Source organism: Eubalaena glacialis, chromosome 17 (genome assembly GCF_028564815.1).
Source record: "Eubalaena glacialis isolate mEubGla1 chromosome 17, mEubGla1.1.hap2.+ XY, whole genome shotgun sequence".
Lineage (NCBI taxonomy): Eukaryota > Metazoa > Chordata > Mammalia > Artiodactyla > Balaenidae > Eubalaena > Eubalaena glacialis.
In genome coordinates, this window is record NC_083732.1 from 16657684 (window position 1) to 16682498 (window position 24815).

Consider the following 24815-nt stretch of genomic DNA (forward strand, 5'->3'; position numbering starts at 1 on the left):
GCTTTCCTTCCCTGGCCTCTTTGCCATGGGCTATGTCCATCATCGGGCGCAATCTATGTGGCAGGAGTCAGTAGAGCTCCCTGGGGAAAAGCCTCTGAAGGCCAGATGGGCTATTTAAAACCAAAGTTTTCCCCTTTTCTTACAAGAAGGCTTTTAAATGACCAAGTTTTCCTTTTTATCTCAGTAATAGTTTTTCTATTTCAAAGACAATTTGTAACTAGGGTAATAAAGACTACAAAACCTTGTTATTTATCGTTCTTCATCTATTTCTCTATATTTTAATAAAAAACAATTCATACCGACAATAATATGGGTATTGATCTCTGATTAATTATTGCTATTACTGGATTTCAAAAGATCTCCATACAATTTTCAACACTTGTCATTTGAAATAACACAAGATGCCAAAAGAACCAAAACAAAATATTACTGCTAAAAAATCAACTTAAGCAACAAAAAAAAATTCTAGAATGCAAAAAATTCCACAAACTAAAATATAAATGTGAGTAGAATGGGAAAGCAATTAAGAGAAATTGTGAACATCAGTGCAAGCTGCAATAGCTTTTCTCCAGTTGTAACTCTCATCTGTCATTTTACGCCAGAAAGTGCAAATCTCAAAGGCTTTATCAGAGCAGATTATTAAAAAGGTTTAATAAATATTTTCTTAAAACCATATATTTGAAGTTAGGAAAAATACCATTTCTATAGATAATGAAAAAACTTTAACAGTACATTTTGGTAAGCAATTTTGAGGTTCTAAAAAACTAATAAACTGGAAGACTTCAACTATATATTTGAAAAGCTATAGACAGGCAGACCAACGGAAGTCAGGGTGGCTGTCCTTATTAGATTATTATTGGATGGTTCCCACTTCATAACGAGCCCTAGATCGGCGAGGTACAGAGAACTGTGGAGCTGTCACCCTTCCGCGTCCCATTAACAAACCTCTGTCCTTCTTTTTTGTCTCTCCTCACTGGTTGGAACTCCAATCTCTTTAACAGAGCAAACAACATTATATACAAAGACGGAGTTCGAATTCGTGTGATTTTCTCCTCTAAAAGAGAGCAATAAAACCGAAAGGAAAATAAACGAAGCGGGGTTTCCAGAGCCCTCTGGGTTTCGGGCGTGCGCATCTGTGTAGTCCCTCCCATCTATCGTGGCAAATCCTGACACCTTCTTGCTCCAGAATGACAGGAATGTCCCCACCTCACTGCTTCTCTGGGGCACTAAAACACTCAGAAAGGCATTCCACACAACCACCGCGATTCTGTGATGTCTCCATCCAGCTTCACCTACTAGCGTGAACACAGGGGAAGACTGCTTTGAACAAACTACGATAATAAAGTAACCAAGGATTTTACGATGCTAAATTCCAAATTCGTTTCCCCAAATGAAGAGAACTAGAGTTCTTATGAATCTTAACTTCCAACTGCCATTGTGACACAGACCTCTCCACTCCCAGCAAAACATTTGTATATTTCAGACATACTACCAAATAAACTGAAACTATGAGAAGAGATGGTCACCCCCTGCAACTGTCCATCAATAGAACTAAGTTATTAGGGAAAGCTGGGTTTGCCTCAAAGCTGAAGCTTAACCAGTTAAGAGACCAGACTTAACTTGAATTACTTTTCGTGTGAAAATTGTTTGCATTTCCTTATCTCAGATTGCTAAACAAAATGTAATTTTCTTCCTATGACTCAGCCTCAAAATTATGAACAGTTTCTTGTTTTCTGTGGTCGATGGTACTCTTAAGTCTATAGTGTATAGGATGGGGGTGGGGGGGGTAAATGAATGAATGGGGATGCCAGCAATAGGTCTGGAACTTGTGTTTTTAAGAAATTATAACTAAAAGCTTGATTTCAAGTCAGATGCCTCTTTTACATAAAAGGAGAATAAAATTTGCTTATGACAAGCTTGGCAGATATTCTGTGAAACGGGTCAGTGAATCATAGGCTAAAGCAGTTTCTCCTAAGTTTTCTTGCCCGTAGTACATGTACGCACGCACGTGTGCACACACGCACATACACACACACACAGACATACACATAAACTCACACGCCCCCCCTTCATTCCTGTTGTCAGTGCCCTTTGATTGGCAGCACTGAAAACACTATCTACAGGATCTGCACGGTTGACCCAGGGGTCTCCAGGCACCCTCTGTCCGTCCACACTCCCTCATTCAACTCACTCATTTGCATGTTTGTCAATGGCGTGTGAAGAAAAATCTCACACCATCCAAAACTTCTTCCAGAAACACTGAAGCCGACCCTGGGGAGCAGGAAGATGTCAAAAACTAACAGCAAGGATTTCACTTCCTCAGGGTGAACTCTACAGTTGTCCACGAACAGAAACATCTTGTCTTTCTCTGTTAAACTTAAGTTTCTAATCTTTCACTGGATGTACAAAAGAGATCCAATAAAAGCAGAAATAGAATTTTCCAGAATCTTGCAGCAATGGTAAAAGCAATCAGATTTTTCCAGTCCCTGAGGTTTTACTGTGGGCTTTTAGTATTAGTGCATTTAAAAACTAGTGCATTTAAAAATCTGATCCTTGTTTGGCTTAAAACGGCATGTGCCAGATTCACCGAAGCCTGCCACGGACATAAGTGTTGAACATTGGAGCTGGAAGGATCCAGAAGGTTCACCTGGAGTAAACAAGGGCACCAAGGCTGGCCTAGTTCACAAGATTAGGCAGTGCCAAAATGCCCACAGATTACCAGTTAAATCTTTTCCTTAAGTGCCATGAAAATGTTAAAACACAGACAGTGCTCGGAAATGAGCTCTCTAAAAAAAGTTTTCTAAGCTTCACGAGCTGGTATTTTTTTTTTTACTACTTACATAGCTAGCTGTGTAATGCAGTATCTCAGTTACCAAAAGAGCAAATCCACCCTTCAGGAAACATACTACAGGCAACTACATTTCGTTGTTTTTGTAGTTTTCTGTAAGCACCTCCCCTATAGGTGCGGTCATTTAAGCATATAGAAAACATGGCAGGGTCTGACAGTTCTAAACCATTCTCCATTTTGATGTATTCGTCAGCATTTTCCGGTTCTTATCCTTTAAAGCCATTGTTCAGGGTCGTTGCAGGGATGAAATGAGATAATATATGTAAAATAATTAGAAAAGTGCTGGGCATATGATAAGTGCACGATAAACAGTAGCTGTTTTTTTGTGTTACGGGCAGCAGAGTTTTCCATCTCGATAGAGCATAGCTTGTCACGTTCCCATCTTCCTCCCTAATCTTGGTTCCTGAACTAAATAATTTGGTGTTTACATGGCTGTTACCTCCATTTTCCCCACCAGTTCCTCGCACTCAAGTCGCACTGCGCCTGCAGGGATTCCTGGGGCGTAAGGACCTGGTTGATACCGCCTTCTTTCCCATCACTGCAGAGCTGAGTTTATTTCTTTGTCTGTGGCCCTTCTGTGTTACCCACGGCTCCTGCTTTCCAGCACCCACCACTGCTGCTGCCAACACAGCCATTTCTCTCTTCTGATTTTCTTCTTCACGTTCTTGGCTGTTCTCTCTTGTTTCTTCTATACGTTTGTATCATGTACACAAAGCCTGACCTTTGTTGATACTGATTCTCCTTCCTTGCCAGCACATGAGTTAGATCCGGCTCTTTTTTTGCTATGCTTATTTGGTTACTGGGTTCTTGGAGCTCTCTTTGCTGGTTATATACATACATATATATGTGTATAGACACATATATAATAGTATATATATTACACTTTTTATATTTATTTCATACATAGAGATTTTTTTTTTCCTCCTGGGGAATGGGAGAGAAGGAGAATTTAGGTAATGCTTCCTAATCTGGAACTATTTCAGAAGGCTGGATGATGATGATGATGATGATGATAATAACAATAATAATAATAATCACCCCTCCCCCACCACTACCACATCACTGCCACAATGAACACAGTAAATAAAAATAAGCCTTTGAATGCGTACTACGTGCCAGGTGTTGGTCAGAGTGATATACACGGATAATCTCAGTTAAACCTCACAATACTACTGTGGGAACAGATAATATTATCCCCACATTTGAGACGAAGAAATGGAGACATAAGAAGTCAAGCCCCATGCTGAAGTACCACGGACAGCAAGGGCACGGCTGTTGGACAGGCAGCCTGACTCTAGAATTTACGCTGTTTGCCAGAGTGCAAGATTTCACTGTACCTTTAGTCCAACCTTCTAAATCTCACAGAACCAAAGAGGTGATCATCAAAAATTTTCCTGAAGTTAATCAGCATAACACTCACTACTGAGTTAGAGTCATCTGGGTTACTAGAATATTTCTTCTAGTATTGTGAAATCCTAATATTATGAAATCTTAGTAACTAAATCTCTGAATAACTCATCATCATACCTTATATTTAAAAGGTATATATTTAAAAGGTCAAAGGATATTGGAGAAAGCACTAGGTAAAACGCTCCCAAATCACTAAAATACATAAACTGTCATCCAAGATTCTAAGATCTTTTAACAGATATAAGATTGATATAAGCAAAAATCACTGTTATTCATTAAGGATAATAGAATTTAGAGAATTTTGAAAATAATTTCAGACATTATAGAAAGTTTTATATTAAAAAGAAGTATTGAAAAGACAAAGGTCAATAGACTCCCATGACTGGGCACATAAAATCATTTCATCCACTTCATTTTTTACAATGCACTTAATATTTAAGAAATACATATTAATCAGAGTTTACTTATTTATCCACATTTGACCATAAGGAGTTTATAGCACATTACATATCATTATCCATCATCGGATTGGCAACTTTCAAGTTAATAGCATATTATTCTCTGGCTTGGTGTGTGAAAGTCATATTTTAGATTATTCTGAAAATGAGTGAGGTGCCATTATAGAAATATCCATATGAAATAATACCTCAGTCATGGAAAAAGGGCTCTAAAATCCCATTGGAAAGGCCATTCAACCAGGGGATGCCTAAAAACACAAAAAGTTGTAATGCAACATCCCAGATGCAATGAAACCTATAACTGGAAAAGCAATGCTATATTTGCTATATTTGGTGCTACACATGTCCTTATTTCTGCTTTAAAATAGAGTTTTTTCCACCTCCAAATTCACGTTCTTTTCTCCTCTTTCATTTCCACTCTTCTCTCTACAGTGACGCTATGCTTACAACTCTGAGAGCTAGTTAGTCCTCTTAGGAACTTTCTGCCACATAAGCTTTTGACCTGCGAGGACAGAAAGATAAAGCTAAGTCAAGGGCAATATTTCTCGAACTCTCTGAGACACACAGCACGCTTCTCTTCTCCTTCCCAGGCTGACAATTTAGCAAAATAGAATAGTTATGTATGACTAAAAAAATGAGATGAAAAAAGAAAAGACACAGAGTGCACGTCTGATTTCACCACCATAAGACTTACTACGGACGTACCATGAAAGTTTCTAAACACTTAACTCGCAATTTCTGTACTCAGCCCATTGTGGGTGGTAACCGAAGGGCTGCATGTGGGCTCAAGCCCAGGAATCACACGTGTAGTTATCTCTCCTCTCCGGAAGGCACTTCACCTGTTTCATTCTGACCTTTAGGATTCACTTCTCCTTAAAGAGACTGGATGCCCGGAGTAGAACGGAACCGACTATAGTGCCAGATTTTTTTCCCCATAACTCTCCGAAGACTGCAATTGCATAATTTGTCTGTTTGTCTACTGTCTCTCTCCTTGACACAAATGAAAGCTTTAGAAGTGAACAGACTTTGCTTGCCTTATGATCCATTTCATTACTAAAGCCTAAGACTATTCGATTCTTTAATGAAGTCTCATCAATTTGTGTTCTTTTTATCCCTTTACTTAACTGATATTCAGCATGTGGAGAAACATAGTTCTTTTCCAAGAGCAGCTTTCAAGTTTTGGAATCAAGCACGTGAGTAATATCCTTCTAACACTAAATGCTATCTGTCATGAGGTAATTTTAATTTTGTAGCCATCAAATATATCAAAACTTTATAATCCATGCCTTTTTTATACCAAAGGCAAAACCAAGTATGAAAGGATTAATGAATCTGGTCCCATAAAATTTTAGCTTCCCTTGCAGGAAAAAAGCTCTTAAAAATGATACACCGGAAATATATCTATAAAACATTACTAAAGTTTAAGAGATGTAATATAAGAAATAATACGAGAAGACAAACACCACCATGCAAGAAAAGAAAAACTGGTTTATCGGCTCAATTTTCTAAAAATACACATGAAAACAACAATAAAATCTCGGACCTTCCAAAATGACAATTATTTTTAAAAGTAAAATATTTAATGTGTTCACGCTAATTCACAGCCCTTCCTTGTGGAAATATATAACAAATCCTTAAAAGAGGTGAAAACAGTTTACCTAACAATTCCACACTTAAGTTTACTCAAAGGAAATAATGAAGCATGCACATAAGATATTCGTGGCATTGCTCTAGACGTCCAATAATAGGGGGGTTAGTTAAATAAGATATATCTGTGAAACCATTAAAATGGTGCCATAAAATAGATTTTATTGATGTGAAAAAGATGTCTATAACATATCTGTTACTTAAAAGAGCAGGTTGCTAAGTCTACCAGCGGATGAATGGATAAAGAAGATGTGGTCTAAACACACACACACACACACAATGGAATACTACTCAGCCATAAGAAAAGAAAGAAATTTTGCCATTTGCAGCAACAAGGATGGACTTGGAGGGTATTATGCTAAGTGTCTGATAAAAAAGTCAGACAAAGGTGGACAAATACTGTATCGTATCACTTATATGTGGAATCCAGAAAATAAAACAAATTAGTGAATATAACAAAAAGAAACAGACTCACAGATACAGAGAACAAACTAGTGGTTACCAGTGGGGAGAGGAAAGTGGGGAGGGACAAGATAGGGGGTACAAACTATTATGTATAAAATAAATGAGCTACAAGTTATGTATTGTACAACACAGGGAACATAGCCAGTATTTTGTAGTAACTATAAACGAACTATAACCTTTAAAAATTGTGAATCATTATGTTGTACTTCTCTAACTTATGTAATATTGTACATCAACTATACTTCAATAAATAAACAAACAAATCATTTTTTTTTTAAATAGCAGGCATTTAATTCTATTATAGCGTGGCACTATTGAAAGGATGCATATCATTTGTTTAACTGATTAGTGGTAAAAACAAAATATTAGGAGAATGTTTTAATTATGAGAGAACAATTTTCAAGTATTTTAAGACATTTGCATGATAATAATCTGCTAATTACAGTAATGCCTACTCTTGAAACAGCTCTGACAACGTAAACTTTCAGCTGTCATCCATATGACTTGCACTTACATTATGTTCTGTCTACAGTTTCAAAATCAGAACCCAGGGATGGGTCCTTAGAAGCAATAGCTTGAAGATGCATTGAGTGGCTGTCAATTTGATCTCCTGGTCTTTGGCAGATCATTTAGTCAACACCTATCACATGCTCAATTTCCAGAGCCGTGATAAGGAAAATGAAGAAAACATACCCCTTTGAGACAGGTTGACTGGCCACACCAAGTGCCAGGGTTTTTAGCATATATCACACTACAACTTCTTACGTCACTGACTTTGCTTTTTTTTTCACTCTTTTTTTTAGTTGATAGAAGCAAAGGCAGAAAACTTCAACGACACATAGAATTTTACAGCTTTTTGTAAAAGAACCCGAGTGATCATCCAGTCTCACCCCTGGATGTTATAAATATGGAAATTTAGGCCTGGAGAGCAGGGAAGTAAAGAGCCAAACTAGAACCAGGAATCTTGCCTCCAAGCCCAGCCCACTTTCACCATCATCCACTACTTACACAGAATATCAGGTTCCACTTTAGAAAGTAATGATTGTCCCACAGGATTAATGAAAAGAGCAATGCCAGTGTGTATACAGACCTTGCATCTGGTAGCTATACGGTGCCTGTCCAGGTTGAGGGGTCCCAAAGCTTGTACCATAGCTGAGAAATCCTGTCTGTCCAGGTGACTGAGACTGTGACAATCCACCTTCAGTCTTGATGCCTGCCCACAGTGCACCTAAATCAGTTAGTGATAGCTTATCTATCTGTTCGTTCTCAAAAGCTGGTCCATATACAAAAACACTCCCGCAACTACCCAATTACAAACGCTTCTCCCCCAGTGTTATCTCGATAACCAAGGCCATATATGCTTAGAGTGAAATACCCTTCACTATAACTTCAATTAAAAAGAATAAAACCAGGATTATTACAGATGTCAATGCCTATCCGCACTATTCTTTTTTGTTGTTTTCCTGAATTCCATTTTCTATCAAATTTAACTCCAGTGATATCGTTTCTATAATTAGTTGTATTGCTTTACAAGAGTTTAAGATCATCTTTACAGTCCAGAAATGGCCATAATTAAACTTGAACTAAATTATTCTAAATGTTGTTGCATTGATTAACATCAGAATCAAAATATTTTTTCTAAAAAGTGATTAATTAGAGTCTCTAGCCTCATAACATTAAAAACATTTTTTTTCTTTACTCTTTCTATCACAAAGCTGATTTTAGTACACAACGCATTTTGAGGTCAGAGGTAGCAATATTGGGCATAGAACTAAGCAACACAGGGGGAAACCTTCTCCCAGATATCCAGATCCTACCAGGCAGTAAGCACAAGAGAAGCAGAATAATAAAGAATTCAATCCTGTAGAACAGCACAGTGCTTTATAAACAGCACAGAGAAACTGACAAGTAGTTCTCTTTTTGTCCCTTATAGTTTCAGGTTTTTATTCAAATATAATTGTTTTAAGTGTAACATAAAGTATACTTTCTTTTCATAACATCATAATATAAAAATAATGTATTTGTGGCCCCCCCAATACTTCCCAAAGTGCCAGGCTGACATCCTAATTTCAGGACTTGGGTTTGGCGGTATCGTTGTACAGGGCTCAGCCCTGGATCATAATTAAAGACAGTCATGAAAGTTAACAACTGTCCTTAATTCCCACAGAGGAAGGGGATGAAAATTTCTGCCAAGGGAATTCACATTTTGGAATAATTTTACTTTGCACTTAAGATAAATAATATCTTTGGGATCTAGAATACACAGTAGTCTCACTGTTTATTTCCATTTTAGGGGAATTTCATCAGTAGAATGAAGTTAGGTAACTTTCCTAAGGCAGTGGAAGAATCTGACTCTTGGCGAAGAGAGCCTACTCTAATTCCTGAAGTATCTCTAAGTAACCTCATAATGGCCTTACATTTCAGTTTAGCATTTTAAAACAATGTGACTTTCCCTTTACAGGCAATCCCAAACCAATGAATAACCCACACTTATAAATGGTCCCTGGAAAAGCAAGTGCCCAAGACAGGTGGTTAGATGGCTCTAGAAAACTCCCTTCCTTTTCATGTTGTCACAATAGGGATTTTCCCCCTTCTCTCTCCATTTGCTGCTATAATGATCTGCTTTCAGTCTTCACCCGTGCCACCTCTGTTTTTAGCCTGGAGGCTCAGGATGGGAATCTTTGTGATAAGAACAGGTGAGGAAAAGCAGGAAGAGGTAGAAAATACCCATAGCCACACCTATGTCCATAGCTTCTATCCACAAGCTGTCAAACTCATCTCACTGGTCGACTCCACGCAGATCCAGTGAAGAATGGCATGACCTCTTCCTCCTCACCGACCCCTTGCTCTTACTATGAAAAGATTTGCCTGTCTTTTCTTACTGGGTCTAAGTGAAAAGTCAGGGGACACAAGTCCTTGGAGAAGGTCTTCTAGAACTATCAGGACCTTAACTATCTGCAGTTAAAACCCCTAAACGATGCGTTCTTCCTTCAGAGCAAGCAAGGGGGAGATGGCTGCCATATTTTTCCATGCACTGGCCCAAGAAAAAGAGAATGGCTGGTCAGAAGCACGGGGGCATCTCCTTGTCCTCAAAGCACAAAAAGAGGAGAAAGGAGGTGATCAGAAAAATGCTAAGGACTGAGAATTATTCCCAGGAGATTTATAAGCATGGAAGGTCCTGGGATCAGAGCCCTTTACATTGAGACTCACTCTCACCACCTCCCCGATCCCCACCTACCACATGAAAATCCCCGTCTTCATCTTACTAGTTCTGAGCCTAACCTCTGCTCATCTCACTCTACTGGAACAACTATTTCAGACAACAGGGCCATCTGTTGATGGTTTAGAACTAGAGAAGTCCTTACCCCGCAGCCCAGAAATTGGCAAAGGGCCCTTCCATGACTGAATGGGGAAGAAAAATTAAAACAAGAGAGTTGTGTGAGGGGCAGCCAAGGCAATAACAGGAATGGTACCTTCCCCTGGCAGCACTGATAGGTCTACAGTACTTGAGTATTGTTTGTACTGGAAAATACATTTCTACTTCAAATAATCAGCTTACAAATAAATTTTGAGAATATAAATTGGGGACTGCCTTAACTCACATTATAGAATTGAAGTTACGCAATTCCAATCATAGAATCTTTTTCCTCTTTTAGCATAAGAATAGTTTAAAAGTAAATTACAGACAAATTTGATCTATATTTAACGTTATTTTGAGAAACGTGACTAAAAGTCATGGAAATGAAAGATAATTCTAGAAAGTCCATTTTATGGCTGTTTTTAAAGTCTGGTTGAAAAACACCTCCCTAGATCACATTCAGTTGTGATCTTTTAAAAATAAAACTATGAAAGTTGAAGTCATACATAATTTAGATTTTAATTTCTATATATTTTATAAGAAATTTATATATGGCCAATTTGATTTGGGGTAAAGACAGAACAAAAAAGCAAAAAATAATTTACCTTCTAATGATTAATGAAATGCTTAAAGAAGAACATTATTTCTTTCAATATACTGAGAAAAGATTATTATGAAATAACAATAGCAGCAGAAGCATAATTAGAATATTGATCACAAAATACTCCACCAGTCTTTTCTGTCAGTCTTGCTTCCAAACTTTCATGTATTTTTTTCTGGATCACTAGGTTTTATTTATTTCTTAATAAAATGCCAATAATCCATATTTTTCTCTTCCAACAAGTTGCAGTTTGTTTAAAATTACAACTACCATTCAATGGAAGTGAAGGTATTCTGGAATCCTAAGCTTTTTAAAAATTAAACTTTGAGGTTTGGCTGGATTTATTTTTAATTTACAGGTATTGAGCCTGTAACAATTGAGTTAAATTACACCAAGATAAAGATAATCTCCAGGTGGGAAGGAACAAATAGGGATGTGAGCTTTAAATGTTTCCTGATTGGCCTCTTTAAAGTGCAGCCCAAGCCATGATATAGATCACTTTTCCTAATGGTTGATAATGCTGAAATTTGAGACTACTACCCCCCTCAAGTTTAGAGCCAGGGTTTGTTGAACTCTGCTTGTACTTCTCTAATCATACCTCAGCATCTGACAAATAGGAAATGAATCTTCACCCCAAAAGACTTCATTCACAGAAGTTTTATCAGAAATATGCACCAAAATACTTTGGATTCCAGAGTCAAGTGCTCAAGTGGCAAATTAAGAATTGAGATATAAATGGAAAAAAAAAAAACAAAACCAAAACGAGAGCAAGAGGGCCTATGAACCATGGTATTTGCCACCTCTGACCTCAAGATAAGTAACTACCAGTTCTTACAATGCTCATTAGAAACGATCATTTTAAGAATTTAGACACAAAAGGTGACAACCCTTTCTCAAGTGGCCCAAGAGGACCGTCTTTAAGTACCACTCCTATGAAACTTTCACATGTACAGGTGTGCCCACTAGGCAACGTCACTGCTAAAGCCGAGGGATTACTCACCATAGGAGGAAATTCCATAGGGCTGTCCCGGCTGTGGGTACGTGGCATAGGCTGTAGCTTGTTGCATTCCTGTGGTAAACTGTGTTTGCCCATATGCAGCCATAGTTTGTGAGGAAGGGGTAGGGAGAATATGTGGGTATGGTCTGCTATTTGTCAGAAATGACAGAAAATAGAAAGCCCATGCATTAGATGGAAACATGCAAGGTAACTGATTAACAACCAAATCACAAATTCCAGTTAAAGATTGTTTCTTAATGTATAACTTTCAAGTGTAATACACAAAGAACCAAAATACTACAGTGTCCCTCCTAGGTGATGCTCCAAATAAATTTGCGTAAATACATTTAAGTCTCTATGAAACACACTTTAGTTTAAATGAAGATGTAACATGTGGGCACCAGACATGACTTGAAATAAGGTAAAAGACTACTCGGAAAAGTTATTTATTGATTAAGAGAAAATATATCTTACTTGGAAGGATAAATCTGTGGTGGGGAGAACTGGTGAGACGGTCTTGGGCTGAAGCTACTGCTCCCAATGGCTGGAAAAAGAAAAATAATGCACAATAATCCAAGCAAAATACAAAATATGTATGAAGCATTGATATAGTTTCAACTATAGGTTGGCCACATGAAACCGTAGACCTTTTGGACCCGCAGAAATGGCAATTTCATAAGTCAACCTAATAGAAAGTTAAACTATATTAAGGAACCTATAGGAACTGATCAAGTGATTCGAATTTTAAATCAACTCTTAGAAAACATAGTCACAGTATCCTTAAATACCTGTCAGTGATGGCTTTTACAGTGGCAATACTTTAAGAGCATAGGGAGTCCTGGCCACTGGTTGGAACGACCGCGCTGAAAGGGGAGGGATGAACTTGAATTACAGGGCTGGGCGGGACCGGAAGGTCCTCTGGTCTATTGTTTGTGTTCAAGGGGACACACACCCCTGAGACTGTGTTACTGAGAAATGCAGTCGAATCTCCTCTCAGGGCAGTAGAAATAGGACAGATCCTCATTTGCCTGCATTGATTCGGCAATTTTTTTTAATAAAAATGCATTCCTATAACCATCTAAAATTTCTCAAGTTGCAAACTCAGCCCGTTTTTTCTTGCATGGAGATGGATATTCCTTTGCCTTTCAGTTCTATGTGCTCCACTTCAGCGTTCAAGTCACAAAGGTTTTTTTTTAAGAGATTATTTAAGCATTCAAACAGAATTTCATTTCTTTTAAATCACATATACTTGATTCAGTAAGTCTCAGAAATGCAGTAAACTCTTCTATCAAATATTCTTTTACAATCATTCTGAACTAAAGAAGCAAGAAAAAAAACATGTTTTTTTTACTAACACGAGACCTTAAAATGGTGATTCTCAGCTTCTTTCATTGCTAATATGGGCCATCTATTTGTGTACATAAATATCTACACACATTTACATATATACACATTTACATAAATATATACATACATACATATATATATATATATATATATATGTATGTATTTCCCCTTTTCCCTTCAAAGTCATCCTATGCTTTTCCTGGCTAAGATGCATATGCTTTGGTTACAATTATTATAAGATGTAATATGTTTATTTTCTTCTACTAATAATCACTGTCTGCAGAGGCTCTATTATTTATTCATTATATTCTACATTAAAACCCTTCATAAGCTTCCATGAACTCCAGGTTTTATACATTTTCATGATATCACATCAGTACAGTTATGTTTCTCAAATGTAATTTTCTAGCTTGTGTTTGGGAAAACAGTGGTGGATTTGGCTTAGAATCTCAAAACCTATGACTAATCCTTTCCCGGTAAAGCAAATAGGCCTAATCCAGTGACAAGAGAATAGATGAAGGTCAGCAGTACTCATGCGACCTGCCAGACTTCAACCCTCTGGCTGTTGGTCTGGCAGAGATGGAGGCCATATTAATGAGAGAAGGCAGGCCAGCTTGGCTGGTGTCCCCCATCTCTTGGCACATGTTGGGTCACTACTCTGTTCCAGACACCGCACCCCATGCTGCAGATGCAAACATGCAAAGACAAGTCCTGTCTGTCGCACGTGGGGAGGCCAACACACAAATAGCTACGGGAGGATTAAATACAATTTATAGAAGGGAGAGAATGCTTGGACCGCAAGCACTGCCACTTGCCCAGGTCACCTGCGATTACAACCTTTCTACTCCCCTCTTCTAGGCCTGGAAAGAGACCAAGCGCAGAGAAGATTTATCCAGCAGAGCTGCTAGAGGGGTAATATCTTCCCTGGATCATCATAGATAGAAAGAAGTTTTTAAAAAATGAACCCACAACACAGATATGTACTACCACACAAAAAACCCCAAAGCCATCTGAGGATGGAAGCCACAGAAATCCCTTGTATTCTTTTCTAGCTCTATCCCTGTGTTTTTCAAATTATGGGTCACGACCCATGAAAAGATTGTAAATTCAACTTCATAGGCTCTGCTCAGCAATTTTTTATAAACAAATAGAATAACAGAATAGAAGATATCAGGGTGATTATACAGCATAAGGTAGGTGATTATACAGCATAAGCTTCCGTGAAGCTCTGATTTAGATTATATGCATCGTATATGTGTGTACACATGAAGAAAGATTTGGGAGGTTGCAGAGTGTGGTAATACAAACATAGGTTCTGGAATTAGAATTTAATTTCAGCTCAGATTCAAGATCCAACTCTTCTATGCGGTCTTGGTCAAGTTATTTGATCCCTCTAAGCCTTGACACGTTCTCATGTAAAATGATGGCAGTAATACTACCTACACCTCATAGGATGGTTGTGAGGACTAAATGAAGTAATGACATAAAGCAAATAATACTGTGTTTTTGTGTAAGAAATGTTTAACATCTCAGATTCCCAAATTCCCACTATCTTTGCCCCCACATTTGCCCTTTTTCTGTATTTTTAATTCTACTCAATGGACAGCATCACCATCTATCCAGCAAAATGCTTAAAAACAGGATTCTTTATCCCCATTTTATATATGGGGCTAGAAATTAAGTAACATGTCCAAGCAAATAAATAGGAAAACTGGTATTTGAACCCACATCTGCCCACTCTTTCCACCAAAACATACCATCCCCGACCCCACTTCATAGAAACTAGAAACCTCAGAATCATCTCATTTTTTCCTCCCTCTGTGACTCTCAAGTCACCCATCTCCAATTCAGAAACACCCATTGAGCTGTCCTGCATTCTCCATCACTACCCTCCTGTCCCGGGGCGGGTCCTCATTATGTCTCACCTTGACTAGAGAAACAGCCATCTAGCTACTCACCCTGCATTCCACCCACTGCCCTTTGACTCTCACTTCTGCCACCACATTGATCTTCCTTATGCGGAAACTTCTTCACGTCCATTCTCCAGCTTACAATCTCTCACCTGCACTTATACTATCCCTAGAAAAAAATTCCAAATTCCTTGGCAGATTATATAAAGATATTCAAGCATCCACCCTCCTGTGGGTTTAGAGTTACATAGCATCCCTGGACTTGAGGACTGCCCGTGCATGCCATGCATTTTCCTGTCTGTCTTTGTTGGTCTTCACGTCAGAGCCTACTGCCATGTTAATGCTCTTCTCTCCTCCGCCTGTCAAACACTCTTCCACTGGGACTAAAACATCATTTTCTCTTTAGGATAATATCTTCTTTCTCTGTACTTTTTGGAACGTTGTAAACCCTGGCAAAGTTGCACTCACCACACTACATGATGGTTAGTTTATGTAGTGTATAGATGTTAGTTTCCTCTGTTACCTGTGAGCTTCCAGGGCCAAGGACCTCCTACTCGCCTTTGTTTCCTTGGCACCTGGTAGGGCCTGGCATGTGGTAGGTAATCAATAAATAACATTTGTTTAATGAGACTGTGAGGTTTAGGTCACAAGCAAAGTAGATATTTTTAAACCATAATAACTTGAAAGATGGTTAAATTATTTTAAGTTATTTATAAACACACAACAATAAACCTGATCTTTGGCAATATAAATGGGTCAATAGTTTTCCTTATTAAATAGATGTGAATAAGAACCCATGATGCTGCCCGAGTATGTTGCTGCTACTTACCTGTGTGCACCTAAAATCATTGACTATGTAATGCCATGTAAACAGCCATACCCTTAGGGCTTTCTCTAAATTCAAACCCCTGTGATCTCTGTGTAGCCTAAAGTCAAGAATCTTCCACCTTTTACCTCAACTACTTTTTTCCTTAATTGCCTAAAACACTTTAAACTTTTTAATAATAATCTAAGAATTCAGATTATTTTTAATTTCATGAGACCAGAATAACCTAAGGCAAAAAGAATGCTCCCAGGCCATTTACCAAGGTAAATAAATTGGTTCTCTTACCATTAGTAAATTCCAAAGGCCACAAGGCAGAGCCCTGGGGATGTAGGGACAACAGGTCCCTCTCTGTTTTAGCACACTTTTTTCCTATCATTGCATTCTTTCTCCTACCTCTCACATGTAAGTTAAAGAAGCTCCCCAAATCTTACTGCAGGAAGGGAGAGGAGAAGGACCCAAGGTGAATTAACATTCACAAGCTAGAGAATCCACTGAGAAAGTCGATAGAAATCTGAAAATTAGCAAGTCCTCAGTTCACGGCTCCCCATCTCGTCCATGTCAACATCATTCAGCTGGACAAACAGGTCAAAAGCCTGAAAGTTAAGTCTTGATTCTTCTCCTTTCCTCATACCCTTTTATCCTAAGTCCAGTCAGCTCTCCCTTCCAAATATAGGCTAAAAGTGACAACTTCTCACTCTCTCTTGTCTGCCACTCTGTTCCAGTCACCAACGTTGGCCGTGGCCGTCAGAGAGGGCAGCCAGGACACCGCCCCGTGACCCCACCTTCCCTCCCTCTCCCCCCTCTCCTCTCCCAGATAGGATACTGGCACACTGCATCCTGCTTCAGGGGTTCCTCCAGGAAACAGGTGGGCTAACACAGTCCTCTTCTTCTGCACCAGGAAATGCTGGTCTCCCTGCTTCTCCTTACCTTCTCCCCACCCTTCTCCCAAAGAGAATTTTCCACATGACAAACAGTGATCTCTTAAAAACATAAATTAGATCATCATGTCAAACCCCTCCTTGCCCTCAACTCCAAACCCTGTTATCCTGTTTCATTTTGATTAACCCAAACTTATTCCCTCACTTCACTAAGACCTTTGCTCAGATGCCCTTTCCTTAGAGAAGCCTTCCTTCTAAAAGAGACCCCTACCCACCTTTCACCATAGTCTTTGATCTGCTTTCATTTTCTTCAGAGCACTTTTCACTGCCTATTTACTTATATTACCACTTACCTATTTATCATTTGTCTCTCCCACAAGAATGAAAGCTCCATGAGAGCAGGGACCTGTCTACTTTTTCATCTCTATATTCCCACTGTCTAGAACATTGCCTGGCACATAGTAGGTGCTCAACACAGAATTGCTGAATGAATGAATCAGATCCCAAAAGGTAGATCTTTTCATGAACAATTACGAAAACAAAGAAATCATATTTGTCAGACGTGATTTTTTTCTCCTCTAGAAATTTCCGATTTTCAAATACCCCCAGACATCAATGTTGAATGAATCCATATCAATTGGCATTTTATTTAACAAATGAATAACAAATTTGGGCTTTGTGGAAGTGGAAGCAGCAGCAGGCAAAGACATTTTGTAATCCCTCAAAGCACGTTATTTTCAACCCCAATTGTTCTTAACATTTTAATCATTAAAATATTGCTTTTCATTGGTCAACAGTAAATGAGCAGAATGTCACTGTATTTTAAAAACACAATAAACAACCGTGCATTTTTCAATTCAGCCACATGCCTTGGAAAATCAACCTCTCTCCTCCAGTCTCCCCACACCAGGATACCTGGCGATTTCCCTGGAGAAGAGTGAGCCTCACTGCCTCCTTAATGCTTTAAGATGCTAGGGTTCCTTGAAGGACAAAGGTGGAAACAGCTATTACCAGTGTCAGGATGACTCCATATCTTCTTTATCTTTGCTGTCTATTTCCTTAAGATACCCAGAATATTAGGGATGTGAATTTTTAAGCTATCATAGAGAAGGAAGGTAGGCATAGTGACCACAGAGGTAAAGACCATCTTGGAGTTAATTCTTGGAGATTGCTTTCTCCAGCCTCCTCTTCCTCTTATAAACCCTAAGTCCTATTCACAGCCACTCCAGCATGCCATGCTTTTCACATCTTTACTCATGAAAGGTGGGGGGAGAGAAGGAGATGCGGGGGAAGGGGGGTGGAAGAGGAGGGGGAAGGAGAAAGAGGAGGAAAAGAAGAGGAGGAGAGAAGGGAAGAGAAAAAGTAAAAGACAACAGTAAATGAAGGTTGCTCTGTGTCCCATGGTGCTCTGGTGCTCCTATGGTGCTCTGTGCCTCCTATGCCTTGACCCAGTTCCCCAGGTCACCTGATCCTTTCCTCTGTGTCCAACACAGACCATCAATCTATGGCAAATGAGATTCTCTACAGCTTCAGTCTCTTCACCAAACTATTCCCCCACCTTCCGCTAAGCCCTCCTCCAAGGCCTTACTTCTCCTGCGTATCTTTTCCCAGTAGAGGCTGCTCATTCTCTCAGATTCCAGAATAACAAAGACCTAAAAACACATCCTCCTTGTTGTTTCTTCCAAATCATTGTTTTTCTGCTCTCCCATGGAACCCTCCCTTCTCTGAGGTTCCTGACAACTCTGTAACACTTCCATGAGTGACCCACCTCCTAAGCACTGCCTTGCATTTATCAAAAACTTTAGTATTTGACTGTGTCCCCTGACACATCCCAACATCATCTTGGGTCATGCATCCAGCGCTTTTCTCATTTCTGTCTTGGCCTCAACTCTGGCCTTCTACGTCAACCATCAAGCTCAAGACCACATCCTGGACCTCTTTCTCCATTCCAGTCTTAAACCACAACAGCACTGACTGATTTCATTTGTTTATTTACAAACATGTACTGACCACTGTGTATGAGCTCCATTCTATGATGGCCACTGGGATTGTAAGTGTGAACAAGACAAACAGTCTCTGTTCTCGTAGGGCTACAGTTTAGCAGGGGGAAAGATGATGCGAAGTAATTTTTAAAGGAGTGATAAAGGCTGAGGAAGGGAAGGACAGAGAACCAACTCCAGAAGCATCAGGTGGAGGCCTCACTGAGTTCTGAGATTAAGGAAGGAACATCCTTTTTCCAGAACTTTCATTCCTTTATTCCCATCTCATTTATTCTCCAACCCATCAAGAGAGGCAGGCCCCCAACATCCTTATCCTCTCTCAACTTATTATCCCCTTCCTTCACTTTTTTCTATCTATCCTAGATACATGAAGTTATTTGAAGCTCGTCTTTTACTGATATCCTCAATTTTCTTATAATCTGCTTTACACTTAATATAAGTAAACATTTTCTCATGTCATTAAGTTTTTTTAAAAAAGCCATTTTTAAAACCTGTATATGAATCTATCATATAGACAGTGCTTCCCTGAAGTTTCTTTCCTGCCTTCACTTCCATTTCAATACTCTCTTTCTTCTTCCCCAATCACCTGTGCTTTCATCTCATCCTCTACCCATCTCTTATGTATTGGTTTTCCCTGGGTTCTGTCTTCAACCTTGTTATACCCTGCTAGCATCAACTCTCTGTACACTTTCAGAATTTCCATTCCAGATCTTTCCTGAGCTCCAACATCTTCAGGTGCATCTTAAATCACCACTAACAAGCCCCAGACAGAAGCCACCACCTTTCTTCCTCAGTCATTCCTCTCAGATTCCCTCACTCCTCCCTTCTCTCTCTGCTTCACTCATCCCCCCGACGCTCATTGGTCACTATGACCATAAATTCTATTTCATAAATACATCTTAATCCATCACCTTTCCACAGCCATTGCCAGCACCCTATCTCAGGTCTTCAGCATTTCTTGCAAAAATGATTGCGAAAACCCCTAACTGTTCTCTCCCTTTCAGTTCCCTGGCCTCCCCTCCATCCTGCCTGAGTCATTCCATAAGGAAAAGTGATCACGCAACCTGATGCCTCCCGTGGCACTCAGGATAAAACACACACGCCACGTGGAACACACCTGCCTGTTTAGACTCTGGTGCCTTCCTCTCCGTACAGCACACCCCGCACTGCTCACACCAGACACACCAAGAATGCTGAACCATCAGTGGTGCCTCCAAGTTCCACACCTCCGTGCCTTGGTCTCCTCCCATGGAACACTCCATCCGTCCAGCTTCCCCATCCTCAATTCTATGTGTGCTTTATTCCTACACATTCTTTAAGGCTGAGTGCAGACATCCTCTCCAGGAAACCCTCCCTGACCACCCCACCCCAACTCGGTCTCTGTTGGGTCCTTCCTGGGTATTCTTAGGGGTCCCCGGGCCTCCCTCTGGCATTATCCAGCTGTACTATGATGGCCTGGTGATTACTTCGCCCTATTAAGTCGCAAGGCAGGACCATTCTCATACATCTTTGAATCCGTAATAGCACCAAGCACACTGCCTGACATAAGCCAAATTCTAGTAAATGCTTTATGAAAGAACTATGGGTGTAACACCTGTTGTTATTTCCTTATTGCCTCCAGCTGGTATCATCAGCATCAAAGTTGTGCATCGGCATTTCATTTTATATCTATGTAGAACTCCTTCTAATTGGGGTGTATGTGAAATGATCCCATGAACTAGATGAAATCAATCACAAACTTACAAAAGTATAGCACTTCCGATGGAGAGGTCTCATAAGCACAGCAGATCACTTGAAAAGGGTTAAAAAGTTGAAGAATTACTTCTGATAAGAATGAGTTTTAATTGAAAGAGTCCAAGCTGGGTGATTTGGCAAAGATACAATCAGATCCTCACAGTGAATTTATTATCACACTCACTTTCTTATCAGCAATTTCATCATCATGGAGGTGAAACTTGTATGTTTTGTTTGTTGAAGGCAGGCTTTCTCAATATGAAAGAGATTAAAAAATTAATTAAGGATCTAAAGTTGCTTGACAAAGTCTGATCTCTAGTTGACATGACAGTTAGTTAGGATGCCGTGGCAAGTCTGTTTAGGGGCTATCAGAAGCCAAATGGTGTGTGATTAGAAAAATCACATAGGGACTTTCCTGGTGGCACAGTGGTTAAGAATCTGCCTGCCAATGCAGGAGACACGGGTTCGAGCCCTGGTCCGGGAGGATCCCACATGCCGCGGAGCAACTAAGCCTGTGCGCCACCACTACTGAGCCTGCGCTCTAGAGCCCGAGAGCCACAACTACTGAGCCCACACGCCACAACTACTGAAGCCCGCGGCCTAGAACCCGTGCTCTGCAACAAGAGAAGCCACAACAATGAGAAGCCTGCGCACCGCAACGAAGAGTAGCCCCTGCTCCCTGCAACCAGAGAAAGCCCGCATGTGGCAACGAAGACCCAACACAGCCATAAATAAATAAATAAATAAATTTATTAAAAAAGAAAGAAAAATCACACAGATGAGAGACAGAGGGAAGGAGTCATTAACGTAATAAAGATAATTTAGAGAAGACGGAGAACAATTCCCCTTTTGAGTTTTTTCTCCTTTACAGAATACCAACATTTTCAGCAAACACTTCATCACACCGAACAAAAACATCAGAATTGCAAATATGTGACGCTGAGAAAAACTATACAGTATTACACAGACGATATCCACATATATACACATACACATGCATATACACACATACATATACACACATATATTTGTATATGTAAACTAGGAAAAATAATGTTTCATATTACTGTGAAAATCTAATATTTATTCCTTACCTGAACCTGAGAAATTGTCTAAAGACCCGTCTGCTGTTGTTGAAACTATTTCACTGCTGCTCATTGGCTCTGTTTTAACTACAAAAATAAACAACATATATCATATACCCAATTAATATTTATAAAGGCACAGTAGAGAAGATATAACATTCAAAATAATTATAAGAAAATCATTTAAAAATCAATCTTTTCATATTTGAATATAAATCAGATTAATATTCCTAATAGAGTCTTTTTTAAAGAAATTCCCATGTTAAGTTTTTCTTCCTAAGGAAATGATCTATTGTGGCAAGTTACCTTTTAATAGAAACACTTTAAAAGTAGTTCAATTCACTGTTGTCTTAAATGTTTACTAAATTGCTTACTAAAATAAATAACTTATGCCTCAAAATTTACATAATGTGGATGTGAAATTATTTCCTTGGGTTTGTAGCCATTCGGCCAAATAGAGTCCAAAGGATAGAAGAGAAAGACTTGAAGAAGTGGGAAATAACACCAGCTTTCATGACAGGTGCACGCACACACACACTTTCTCAGTTATCCAGCACGGCTAAAAAACAGAGTGCTCACTTTAATGGATTATTACCACCACCCAGCCACGCCAATTCATCAAGGTCTGATGTACACTTAGTACCAAAACCACGCTAAACATAAATGAAGCAGAAATAAAATTTTCCATTTAAAAATAACAATAGCAGACAGTTTGTGGAAAGCATAACCTTCGGTAAAGTCCCTTGGGTCTGTCAACTAAAAACATTTATCTTTAGGCTATAGGTTCTCCAAAGCAAATCTACTGCACTGATATAGTGAGGGGATTATTGCACCCCTACAGATAAGGCAGAACACCTCAGAACCCTATTTTCCCTAGTTTTAGCTTTTTTAAAATAAAAAAAAAATTGCATCATTGTTTTCCCTAGAAACTACTAGTGAAGTTCTATCATTGGAATTTGCCTAGCCTACTTTGTGGAAGTTATACATCCCTATTAACTGGTTTTCAAGAAGAGTGTAATAATACTTTAGAGGCTACTTAAAAGTCAATAACATGTTTCCCAAAATGAAGGCCCTAACAAGAGAATATTTGGGGTGGCTTCTCTCACCAAGTAAACACATTCCGGAATGGGAAAGGATGATGGAGAAAATGCAGCTTTTCCTTCTCTCAACACTGCCAATCTCTTATAAACATCAGGCAAAGGACAAATTCACCCTCTTGGGCCTTCAAATCTTTTACTAGTGCATAATGAGTAGTTCTAAAATTCACATTATAAATAGTTGCAGCAGATAGTTTCAAAAAAAAAAAAATTATTTAGACGTCTCTATACCAAGTTGAAAAATAAAACTAGTGCGTCCAAAGGGAATCACTTCAACTGATTGTTTTAATGTAGACCAAACAATAGTTTAACTGAAGTTTTCACTTTTCCACCAGTTGTTTCAGATTAGAAGTCTTAGTTGATGCTAATAAATTCTAATATAAGCCTGTATTTCCCTCCTCTTTTCACGCCTCCAGGAAACCTAATGACTTTGCTCTTCATAACCATTATATAGCTACAGGTTTAGGAAGGCAGGGACACCACTGCTGGTGCACGGTTTCATACCCAGTTGCCCACATCCTTATTTTACCTCTTTAAAAAGAACTCATATAACACCCTGTACATAAAAAACAATGGTTCTATTTCACTCTATACTGGACAAATTACCATGGGATCTGAACTCAGTATCAAATACCACACACCCAGAAAAAGATCAGAATTAGGCCCAAGGGGAATGGGTCCTACAAAGTACCTACTATGTGTCAGATTCTTTGTAGACATTTTGACTCATCTCTTTAAACAATTCTACAAGTAGGTCTCGGAACACAACACACAAACTCACTAGTTACGTACTGTCTTCTTGTTTCACAGGCAAAAACTGAAATCAGAGGGGTTAGGAAATTGCCCAAAGTCACACAGTAAGTGGCAGAAATGGGATATCATGTTGGATATTTTTTATTCCAAGTCTTGAAAAATAGCAGTAAGTGGCACTTCCCAATAATTAGAGCTACTCGACAACAGAGTAAGGCACTGCCACACATTGTGGACATAGCGCACAGCAAAACCCCTGCAGTCCTTGTCTTCCTAGAGCGTTAACGCTTCCAGGCTAGTGAACTTGCTGGAAGATCTCAAGCAGAAGGTCCACGCCCACCTGTCTGCCTGGGAAAGATGGTGAAGAAGAAATTTACAGTGTGAGATGTTAGCCCAGATGACTTCTAAGTCTTTGCCAAATCTAAGGTCTATGAATCTGTAGACTGGACTATAAAATTCATGAAAGCTTGACTGCGCCAAACCACTCCTACTCCTGTACCCCAAGACCTACCCCAGCTACTCTCCATAATTAGCTTAATCAAGTACAGCTTTCACTCCCAAGAGGCGCATTCAATTATACTTGCAATGCCATTAAAACTAGGCAAAAAGAATAGGAAGGAAACGAAGAGGATACTTTTCCTTTTAGGCCCCCAGCCCATTGCTTTTTGCCATTGTTCAAATATACTCATCTATACACTAAAGAATAAAGACTCCCTTTTCCTGATGAACCCAATTTTTTAAAAGGCTCACTGTTGAAGAGAAGAGGCAGTACATAAAGGAACTACCAGGATATTCGTGATTTTATCAGGTACTGTAATTGAATCTGTGATCACCAGCTACCTGATGCTAAAGAGACTGGTGATCTATTGTGATGGAAAATAGTTTCTGAATGAAAGCCAGATAAACAGAGACCACTGCTGGCTTTGTGGTTGCCAAGCATACACCCACCAGAAAGTTAAAAAGAATAATCTCTGGCCACCAAAACTTTACCCATCCTCACTAGCGCCATGACATTTATAAGTCTGTCATAGGTGATATAATAGAGCACCTTTCTAAAGCTTTGAATTTAAAAACACAACATACTGAATTTTTTTTTAAGTTTGAGAGATTTAAAATGCTGTCATGTCTGAGAACAATGATCCCATCTGAGCTATTTATCTGAAAAGAAAAATCTATGAGTGACCTGTTCTCCTCTAAATAATGGTAGGATTCTTTTATCTCTGCCATACTTTTTCCTTCATTACATGACTTCAGTCTATCAGAAAACAGCAACTTTTAGTCTCTTTTGCCACCACTCAAGAGTCTCTCTTTTTCCTGCCACTCCAAATTTCCAATCTTACATCTGATACTTAAGGACCTACTCATCCTTTAAAAATATTCAGAAATTCTCCTTTACCCCTTTAA

General features: G+C 39.1%; 1 protein-coding gene across 2 annotated transcripts in view; it reads right to left on the minus strand.

The window, feature by feature from the left end:
* The window catches only part of EYA1 (EYA transcriptional coactivator and phosphatase 1), a 322481-nt gene that overhangs the window by 105668 nt on the left and 191998 nt on the right, over positions 1-24815 (minus strand). For both annotated transcript variants that reach the window (XM_061172210.1, XM_061172211.1), the window contains 4 exons: positions 21574-21651; positions 12259-12328; positions 11788-11933; positions 7919-8056 (listed from right to left, as the gene is read on the minus strand). In XM_061172210.1, coding sequence (XP_061028193.1) covers positions 7919-8056; positions 11788-11933; positions 12259-12328; positions 21574-21637 — 418 coding nt within the window. In that variant the 5' untranslated portion in view covers positions 21638-21651. The remainder of the gene's footprint in view (positions 1-7918; positions 8057-11787; positions 11934-12258; positions 12329-21573; positions 21652-24815) is intronic.